The following is a 10,353-nucleotide window of genomic DNA, read 5'->3' as shown; positions in this document are numbered from 1 at the left end:
TACATTTGAATTTAGATCAAAAGAACATAATGGCGGGGAATTGCCTTGAAATGGTGTCAAGTCAGCAGACTGAATTCTACTTACATTTCCTCATCTTCCATATATATATATGTTCGGGAAATGCTTAGATTAAGTTGACGTATGAAACTGAACTTCCGTGACAACTTTGGGTACTAACCATGTAGTTTACTCCAAACTAAGACATGAAGAGAAGAAATCTTACCGTTGAGAAACTACACTGTCAAATATATGTGTCTTCGTCCAATCAAGTGACATCTACCCCCTAGTAACACTTACAGTGAGGGTCTGCAGATAAATCTCACCTTTGAAAAGTGAAATATTAATGCCCTGTGTTTTCTTCTGATGAAGCAACATCTGCTCTATAGTAAAACACCTACAATAATGATTTGCCTCTTCAGATTTCACTGCTTCCTTTGCCACTTATCATCTGCATATTCTTGGATCCTACACCGATGAACAAGGACAAAGAAATAAAAGGAAACTCCAGACATTGCAATCACAATAACCCCAAAGCATCATGGGAACCTACAAGATTTAAATGATACGTACATAATTCATCAGAAATAACATGCATCGCTTGACTGCTGAACAGCAAATTACTCTTTGATGAAGCATCTCCGCAAGTGAACTGCAGATATAACTTGATCGCGCTGCGTAAATTTTTCTGAGAAAAACATGATCAGTCCGCATAACTCAAGAATTGCCATTATTTTACATGTAGTGCATGAGAGGCCAACGTAGCCTGTGCTAGTCTTCAGTAACCCTAGGATTCAGACAGGACCTGATGCTGCTGAGCTCCCTGATGAAGCGAACGAGCCGCTCCAACTCAAGACGACAACGACCCCGCCCCGGCGACATCCAGCCTCAACTGCTGCACCATGACTTGGGGTTAGTGAACTACTGTTTGGATGTTTGAAAAAAAGGCCACTCTGAGATGGCAATAGGTTAGTGAACCGCGACGGATTGTTCAAAGAAAAAGCTATTGACCTCGCCAACTGGACTGTTGGGTCTGGTTGCACGGGTATAGAGTTATGTCCAGGTTTTTCTAACATGATTTGTTGAGCAGGTTTGGGCACTGCACACAAACACAAAGAAGTGGACACCTACAAATACTCATATTCATAGGCAAATTTACCCTCCTTAGTGCCGAGTTCAAAGATAAGGCACCTGTCACCCGTAGAAGATGCCGACCCGGTATACTACCAAGCCGACAACACAAGAATCAACCGGTGTGAAAATTGCCTTGAGCTTATTGAGCTGTATATAGGCAAGTACTCGATTTGTATAGCTAGAACACATCTTTATTGTAGATGTGGCATATGACATTAGTTACTTCTTATAAATATAGTCTTCACAAAAAAGATGCAAATACAGTATAATATTCATCATGGAATCGGGAAAATCCCAGTCTTTGAAATACATGAAACTATCAAATACAATCAAAAGGTTGTCATCATAGATACAAAGATCTACGCAAATACATAAAGCCTAGCTGCCTACGCTCGGTTTACAAACTCCCTCAAGGGTTTTTCCAACTGTTTCATGACAGCTTCCCATCCTGCATGTGTTGGGTGCATGTCGTCCCAATAGAAGAATTTGCTCGACTTGTCACACACTGTGTACAGAAGCTCCGCGGATGACTCGCCCTGCTGTCCGCAGTAACCATTCGAATTCAAAGTCTCGCAGCACGGCGATTGTTTGCGCTTGAATTGTTTGGACATCTCTGAGCCTTTGCCTACATTAATGCACATGAAATTGAAAATGTTCAGATAAAGTATTTTAAGTACACAATCAAACCCCATCTAATTAGATTAAGATAATTCTAAAATAATGAGACCCTTGTGAATGCTTGTAGATACATACCTGCTGCATGATCCACAATATTGGCAAAGGCCGTGTACACGTCGATGATGTAGACATTCTTCTTTGATGCCATAACTTGTTTCAGATTATCGTTGTGGATTGATGCACCCAAGTTTTCAAGAATATCACACGTGGTGTAGTTGTTGGTTCGGGTGTGTGATGGCGTGCAACCGATAGGGTGCAAGTTATTGACAAGAACCTTTGTCACCCCAAGCTTCAACAATTGATCCACATTAGCTGCAATCTCTTTTGTCACCTTTCCAATATAAGCATTAATCTACATCGCATATATGAAAATTGTAAGTTAGTAAGATACATCAAATTAGTGTATGCATATATACATTGTGCGTTGATATGATACTCACATCGCTGGGGCTACTTATGCCAATGACGCCAGTGCCTACTTATGCCAATGACGCCAGTGCCTGCATAGTCATTGCCAAAGAAGGCCACGAGCGCTACGGAGCGACTCAATTGATTCTCCATGATGGTCCCGTCCTTGACCATCTTCCTAAAAGTGTCGACCTGCTTGGCGAGGGCGGGGACCTCGTGTGATGTACTGTCCAACACGCCTGCACCACCGGTAGCAAAGGTCATGCCGGATGGGTCGCAGGTTTTCTCTGCCGTGCGGGCATGCGCCGGAGGGGCTTCCTCCAATCCCAGCATTGTTGCTGCAAGTTATCAATAAACAACGAGTATGGTTATAATTGTGATGCACCATAGATTACAGCATAACATGAGATTATAATATGAGTAGTACTTACCGATGAAATCCGACTGGATTTTATAGTTTGAGAAGCGGCCGGACGGAGTATTCGGCCGCGGAAACCCATCGGCATCGATGTAGTTGGAGCCGTAGGGGTAGGCCCATTGCCTCGACATCCTGGTGACTGGGTCGGTCAGAGGAAGGTTCCCGTTGTCGGCGAAGTCATCCCCGAAGACGAAGAAGGTAGCGCTCGACGCCTTCTTCTGATGGCCACCAGCCGGGGCTGGCCGGGCCTCCACGCCATTGGGATTCAGAACGAGCAGGAGGAGGACGAGGCCGAGGGCGGCCGGAAGAAGCTTCATCGATCCCGGCTACTACTGCTGGCCAACTCTTTCGCCAACGAAAAACCAGGAACTAACGTAAAGCGCTTGTCTGCGATGCTGGTACACCATGGCCTGGCCCTCTCTTCAATTGATATATGCTCGTACACCAGGACCGGCAAAGCAAGTCGAAGTCGGGCTTGTGGCCACGACCGGAGTCGGACACGGGTGGACCGATACGAGTCATGGACGGGACGTAGTTCGCTGGCCAAGCCCAGCAGGCAGCAGCTGCTCCTCTCGCGCGAGGCCTGCGCATCGTCCTCCCCTCCTCCGCCCCGCTGCGCACCGCCGTCAGCTCGTCGGCCGCGCTGCCGGTTGTCCTCGCCCCTCCACCGGATCGATGCCATGGGGTTCTCTCCGGTTTTGCTGTTAACCTCCGCCCCAGTTGGAGCCGTCGGCGCGTTACCTTCTGAGCCTGCCTTTGTAGCAGCTCAACGTTGGCGGTTGTCACCTTCTCAGTAACAGTTGCATAGGGGAGGGCTCTTCAAAACCGCAGTTTATACTATATGCTCTAAGCCTCTAACTATATATAGAACATAAGCACTTAACCAGTCGTACTTGAATAGAAAGATGCTCATGCATGCTCATAAGAAGCTGTGTTTCTCATGAGGACTTGCTGGTACTAATAAGCATAATTTTCCCCTTACAAAGTAGAACCAAGTGACTACCAAAGTAAAAATTGGTACATTTGAATTTAGATCACAAGAACATAATTGCGGGGAACTGCCTTGAAATGGTGTCAACTCAACAGACTGAGTTCCTCTTACAATTTCCTCATCTTCCATATATATGTTCGGGAAATGCTAGAATAAGTTCTGAGACTGAATAAGTATGAAACTGAACATGTAGTGCGTGAGAGGCTGTGCTAGTCTTCATTAGTTCTGGGCTTCAACAGGACCTGATGCTGAGCTCCCTGATGAAGCGGACGAGCCGCTCCAACTCGGACGACGACGACCCCACCTGCGCGACATCCAGCCTCAACTGCTGCGCCATAGCTTGGGCCACCCCCCTGATCTCGTCGGACACCATGGCCTCCCTCACCGTCCTCTCAACGACGCCTCTGTCGCAGACGTCCTTCGTGTCCAGCCCCGTCCTCCACACGGCGCCCACGAAGCGGCTGTTGATCTGCTGGTCGGAGAAGAAGGGCCAGCACACCATCGGCACGCCTTCCATGGCGCACTCCAGCGTCGAGTTCCATCCGGCGTGTGTCAGGAAGCAGCCCACCGCCCGGTGCCGCAGCACGTCCCGCTGAGGAGCCCACTCGACAACGTGTGCCTTGCCGCCCTCCACTGCCCCGATGGCTTCTCGGAGGAGCGTGGAGCTGGTCATCTGGACCATGTCCGGCCGGAGCGCCCAGAGGAAGGCATATCCAGTAGCTACCAGGCCGGAGAGGAACTCAGTGAACTGCTCATGCGTGATCACCGCGCGGCTCCCCAGGCTCACATACACGACGGACTGGTCCTCGTGGCTGTCCAGCCACGCCATGCACCCGTCGTCCTCCTGCCACAGGCTTGCGCTTGCGGTGAGCCTTGACCTGGCATGCAGTGGGCCTACAGCGAAGACGTCACTTGTGCGCGACGCAATGTGGGCGAGCGCTGGCTGCTCCATGGACGTGGTGGTGTTGAGTATGAGCGCACATGCCTTGCTGGAGCGAGCGGTGACCTCGGCAAGCTTGAGCATCCAGGGGTCTCCCTCGCCTTGTTCAGTGCAGTAGAGTCCACGAGGAAGATCTCGGCGCCGGAGGAAGCCCTCCATCCCCGGAACGCCGCACACCAGGTCATCCGCAGGGAAGGGGGTCTCGCCGAGCTCAACGAGCTTGGGCATAGACAGGAGCGCCAGGTAGCTGCAGGCGCTGTGCGTGGCGAAGGCGAGCGCCGGGATGCCAAGCTCCTCGGCGACATCGATGGCGAACGGCATGGTGCCATCGGCAACAACGCATGTCACCGGCGCGTCGGCGGACAAGAGCAGGGCACGGTATGCGGCGCTGCTGGTCTTCCGCATGGACTCCAGAAGCTCCAAGAAGCTGCGAGGGTGGTCGTCGGGGAGTCCGTCAGGGATGGAAAGCAAGCGTAGGCGCGGTGGCAGAGGCGCCTGGGGAAGACGGCGGAGGTTGTGCTCGGTGTGGAGGAAGGTGACTTGGAGGCCGGCATCGACGAGGGCGGTGGCGAAATGGAGCATGGGGTTGATGTGTCCCTGCCTTGGCCAGGGGAACACGAGGACGTGCACCGCGGCATCCATCACTCCGGCAAACGGGAGGTCGCCCAACTTGCAAATTTGATGGCAGCTCAGGCCGGCGTTGCTCAGAGTTCCATAGGCCTGATGAAGGAGGAAGAAACCATTGGCGATAAGAACGCTCCAAATTAGAAGTGACCTCCAGTAGGTAGCATCTTTCCAGTTAGCTGTATTTGCCTTGGTACCACACAGACACACACGGTTGGTCCTACTTGCACTATTTGACGTACCGTGTGGTAGACACACTATTTGGACTATTTCCACCCACCGACCCGTGGGTGTACTGTACTGTGACTCTGTACGTGTGATCGAAATTATTTTGTCATCTTCTCCTTTATCATCGTTCTTCTAAACAGATCCAGGTGACATCTAATTTATGCGTGCCCACTCTTTGCTCTTCCAAACATGTTTTGCACTTAGCTATGTGGCCTTGGTGACAACCTGGGTCCTTATCCAGGTGGGATGGCATTGCTATGGCTACATAGAAATGATTTGGTGTTTAATAATGTGATCTGTTGCAATCCATCACGGTATGAAATAACTAAAACTAACCAGATTCAAATGCATTCCAGTGACATAAGTTGAGAGCACTAACCTTTAATAGATTATAAGACAGTAACAAAACAAATGGTAAAGAAGCAAGAGCGTGCATGTGATGTTAAGTTATGCTTGTTCTTAGAGCTGCTAATTGTTTAGCTTCTTTATTTCCAGGTGGAACAAATAAATGGACAATATGAGATTTCCTGGACTACTCCATGTTCATTAGCTGATATTGTTTGCAATCATTCCTTCAGTTCTTTGGAGATGAAACCAGATCATAATCAATATGAAACATATATATGAACATCAGTACCCCAACTAACCTGATAATCCTTGAGAGCGACTAAAACAATTGGCGGACCCTCATGGCGGTGAACCCTTGATGCCTTCTTTGCCAGCAGCATAGTTATTGATTGAACTTGGATGGTCATGTAATTCATGACCTTGGAACAGCAAACGTCCAGCCTCTTGGAATCAGAGTGCCGTGACCATGACCCTGAAGGAAAATTCAGCAAGTCCAAGTTTAAAATCGTCACTGAACATTCAGTACAGTTTAATCATGGGACCCTACAAGATGTAAATGATACAGAAAGCCCAGGAACACCCCAGGCACAAAGGAAACTTAGAGAGCAGCCTGATTGAAGAAACCATTGAGAAAGAATATGAGAAGTTTCATGTCATCAAAGTGACACATACAGAGCACCCAAAGCTTGGCCAGACTTGCACGATGGCACCAAAGTTTTCTAGCTCACCGATTCCTGAAGGGAAGTCTCGAGCAAGTAAGTGTTAATACTTAATAGCAGTAGAGAGTCATTGTGATTAGAAGAGGGCAGCTAATGAACTTAGTTTACGGAGATTCAGAATAGAGATGCATCAGGTTAAAGCAATGTTTCCCTCAAAATACAAATATACTTTCTGAATTTGTAGAGGCACTTTTGAAATTTTGGACAGAGTTTATAAATCTTCCAATACTCTTTGCACATGTGACATGTGTGCTTCTTGAAATAATGGTCAATTAATCTAAAACAGTAAATTTACTTTGCAAAAGAAATTATTTCAGAGAATCATGGGAGCAGCTAAAATTTGCAAAAAAATAAAAGGGAACAATATTCTCAAACTGAAAACCTCAGGGTCATCTTATAGTCATCTAATCAGCACACCAAAATCAACTGACTGAAGGGAGATTTGCCCTAGATATAGATCTTTAACATGTTGGGTACACAACCCAATTCGTCTGCCATTTAAACTCCCATGAATTGATGATGAGAAACCTGTCCTCCATCCTGGAAACCGCTGTTTCTCCTTCACATGAATAATGTACAAACTTGGTGATGAAGATTGGCAGCCCATGACAAAGCAGTTGAATTTCCGAGCAGGGACTCTAACTCTTGAGAGGGTGAGCACACATAAGCCACTACTAGAAATGCCATACGTCAGAGCTTCATCAGCGGAAACTGAGGAAGAACTAGGTTCTAGCTGTGCTATCATTGCCTCAAAGTCCTCGACCATTGGAATGCCATAATCATCAAGTTCAAACCGCTTTTCTGTCAATTTTTCGTACATTCGGTACTTTGCAGATAGTGTCCGAATGCAAGATTTCCTGACACATTCAACTAACATAAGTTGAAGCTCTTTAAAATTGTCAACCTCAGAGAACCATCTTACCCAACGATGAATTATTCCTGCAAACCAACTTATGATTAGCTCATCATCTTGCAAAACAAGGGCTGAAACATGTTTAGGGAAACCTTCAAGATTAGTTACACCATAGCGATTGAGGCACTTCTTGATATAACTAAGAGGCGCATAAATCTTAATGGCAGCATCATCAGGGCAGGTATACATTGATTCCTTATTCTTCAAGCTGGACAACAGTGCTTCTGTAGCAGCAGTTTCTGATGAGATATAATCATTAGCTTGCTTCTGAAAGTTGTTAAAAGCATCTCTGAGTTCCTGCGGAAGTGCTGGTTCAGCAATGTATTTTGACAGGAGCACCTCCTCATTAGCTTCATTTTTGGCATTGATGTCCTGCATCCATACCTTGAGTAAAGTTTTGAACCAATGATCTGTCTTCATGCCCTCTTTCCTAAATTGTGCAATGTGATCCAGCAACGGAGTACTGAGACCAAGTGACTTGATCTCAGACTCCTTTACCCTCCTCAAACCATATGCCAACCACTTCTTTCCTAACCTAAGATTCATAGCATCCCATATCTCTTGCTTCTGACAAGCAAATAAACGGACCTTCTCCTTCAGCTTGTGAACAGTTTTCAGCGCAGCACTTTCTTTTGTTGCGGCCTTAACTACGGTGCCAGCAAACTGCAACCCCCAAGAGTCCTTTTTTACTGGCACAAGACACAATCCATCATCAACTTTCAGGTAAAGCGATTTGCTTAAGTAATCAACAACTTCAGACTTTACAGTTTCTGCTATGTCTCTGGACCCCACAACTGCAACAAAAATCTCATCCATGTATCTGCAAGCATATAATCTCACGTTTGGCTGGCCCTCTGTTTGATCTTCATTATTTAGATCCCCATCCTTCATTTGACTTCTAAACCAGTGACGCAACTTGGAGCCCTGGTTGTCTGTAACATTTTTTGCCCCTGAATAAAGGCCTTCATGTTTCATGCAAATCCTAAATACTTCATGGTCAAAACTGTCAAGATAAATATTCATCAGGATTGGTGCAAGTACTCCTTCTTGAGGAACTCCATGGCCCTTGGGAAACCCTCCAAATACCAAATTGATCACCTCGGCATCAAACATATCTTGCATGAATGCCACTAACTGGTCATCAACGATCTTTTCCTGTATTTGTGAAATAAGCTTCAAGACCACATCACTATCCACCTCCTTGTACAAAGGGACAGTAAAGCACCAATCTGGAAACCCAATTTCAGTGGATATGAACCTCAGAGCTGAGTGATATCCTCGCCCACTCCGACAACCATGTGATATCTTGGAGAACTGAGGCCTGTAAACAACCTCAAGCACCACCCTAACTGCTTCCTGGATAACTTTCAAGTTGAGCCGTGGAAGAACAATGCGCTCTCCTCCTTGCCTCTTTGCAGCTACTGAGAAAGAATTCACAGCGATATCAAACTCTCCGCTTCTGAGCTGCTCAGCCAATGCGATGAAGCAAACATCGTCCCTTGGAGACGCCAGATCGACATTAGAATTCAGCCGGACAATGTCGTAAGCATCCTCCAACGTATCGGCACTAGCCACCACCTTACCCATGAGATCGTAAAACTTGCCGTTCAAATACTGCGCCTTGACCCTCTTTTTTATCCGGAGCTCGGCCAGCCTCTTCCGCTCCATCCGGGACAGGGGCTTCCGCTGCCTCTGAGCAGCAATGGTTGACTCCTCAGCGAGAGAGGCCAGGCTCTTCGCCAGAGACACCGGTGGTTCCTGCGATCCGGCAGCGCTCTCCGCTGCATCCTCGATTCCGTCAAGCAAGAAATGCGCCTTGTAACGCCGGAAGCATGTGGTGTAGCGTCCTAGTTCAAAAAATGCAAAACACAACATTAGCGGCACAATTTTTACTATGTCACAGGAGAGGACGTTAGGATGTCGGATAGGTCACGCACCTTGCTGTGGTGGCCGGTGACTGGAGATGCCCCGGAGGAGGCGGGCACGGCCAGATGCCAGGAAGGACATGGAATCAGCTTCCCTGGTCTAGCGGGGCATTTGGTCGAGCAGGTGGTGTGCACAGGAGGACCAGCGAATGGCGGAGGCGAAGTCCCCCGTCGGTGCTAGATGGGGCTGGATCACCGTGTCCAGCCAACGGACGCCTGGTTCCCTCTCTAGCACCGGCGGTAGATACTGTGGTGGCTGCGCAGCGCCACCCAGTCAGGTGTCTGGCGGGCAGAGAGCGGCGAGGTGGCGACTGGTCCAGGCATCCCGACGGCAGAGCATCCAGCGTCCGATGGGCAGGGGAAATGGGAAGGCTGTGTAGCGGCAAAGGCCAGCGGCGCAAGACGGCGGTCCGTGCGGCGCCGGCGGCGGAGCAGCCGAGCAAGCACCGCCAAAAGAGTCGCGGAGACGGTGGAAAAGCCGGCCGAGCGCCGTCAGTTACCAAAAGACTATCTGAAGTTTTGAACTACTAGTGGCGAACCGCTCCTTTCACCGCCTGGTTTAATCCCGATTTTTTATAAGGAAAAAACCCTTACATATTCAGAGAAGTATTGCAACAGATCAGCCCACCTATCAATCTTGCGTGTTCATGAAAAAAAGCAACAGATCAGTCCACAATCAGAAATGCAAACTCGACAAACAGCAGAAAATGTTCTTCTTCGTCGGTTTCTCTGACCGAACATAGCGTCGTGGTCGAACTTTCAGGGAGAGGAAAATTTTTCACCACACACTACACATTTAGTCATGGACTCACCCACTTACGACGTCGGTCTCACTGCTCCCCCGGCGTAGACGAAGAAATGGATTGAAGGGTTGTTTGGATCGTGACTGTATCTTTTCCTTAAGGCACCTCCAACGCGGACGCTAAAAAAGATTGCTAGGATTAGTGCTAGGATTGATTTCCCTGTAGTTATTCTAGAATCCCGGTCGATTGAAGGAAAATATGTGGCATCGATGCCAGCCGAGGCATCG

At 48.1% G+C, this 10,353-nt stretch overlaps 1 protein-coding gene and 1 pseudogene across 4 annotated transcripts; both read right to left on the bottom strand.

Moving 5' to 3' along the window:
* Positions 1–1,329: 1,329 nt before the first annotated feature.
* Positions 1,330–3,639, bottom strand: LOC123148328 (GDSL esterase/lipase At5g03600-like; annotated as a pseudogene).
* A 44-nt stretch (positions 3,640–3,683) lies between these two features.
* Positions 3,684–9,875, bottom strand: LOC123148327 (nuclear intron maturase 4, mitochondrial). Of its 4 annotated transcripts, XM_044567715.1 has the most exons (6): positions 9,336–9,875; positions 7,987–9,245; positions 7,539–7,770; positions 7,064–7,129; positions 6,066–6,238; positions 3,684–5,286 (listed from the first exon to the last, which is right to left on the bottom strand). In XM_044567715.1, the coding sequence occupies exons 1-6, from the start codon at positions 9,403–9,405 to the stop codon at positions 3,859–3,861; spliced, it is 3,228 nt and encodes a 1,075-aa protein (XP_044423650.1). In that variant the 5' UTR covers positions 9,406–9,875; the 3' UTR covers positions 3,684–3,858. The 4 variants fall into 4 exon arrangements, 3 of the variants coding, with proteins under 3 accessions (XP_044423650.1, XP_044423649.1, XP_044423648.1); XR_006473755.1 differs by adding an exon at positions 6,439–6,500 and having other exon boundaries at positions 5,237–6,238; positions 6,868–9,245; positions 9,336–9,871; XM_044567714.1 differs by lacking the exons at positions 7,064–7,129; positions 7,539–7,770; positions 7,987–9,245; positions 9,336–9,875 and adding an exon at positions 6,439–6,862.
* Positions 9,876–10,353: the final 478 nt, after the last annotated feature.

The sequence above is a fragment of the Triticum aestivum genome, chromosome 7A (genome assembly GCF_018294505.1).
Source record: "Triticum aestivum cultivar Chinese Spring chromosome 7A, IWGSC CS RefSeq v2.1, whole genome shotgun sequence".
NCBI lineage: Eukaryota > Viridiplantae > Streptophyta > Magnoliopsida > Poales > Poaceae > Triticum > Triticum aestivum.
Note: the sequence above shows the minus strand (reverse complement) of the source record. Positions and strands in the feature narration are given on the sequence as shown.

Bases quoted from the DNA above. Each gene is read 5' to 3' on its own strand.
- LOC123148327 (XM_044567715.1), bottom strand. From the start codon at position 9,405: ATGTCCTTCCTGGCATCTGGCCGTGCCCGCCTCCTCCGGGGCATCTCC. The intron at 6,239-7,063 runs GTACATTATTCA...ATTTTCCTTCAG, and splicing joins CAATCTTCATCACCAAGTTT to GGTCATGGTCACGGCACTCT. The intron at 5,287-6,065 runs GTTAGTTGGGGT...CTCCTTCATCAG, and splicing joins TCGCTCTCAAGGATTATCAG to GCCTATGGAACTCTGAGCAA.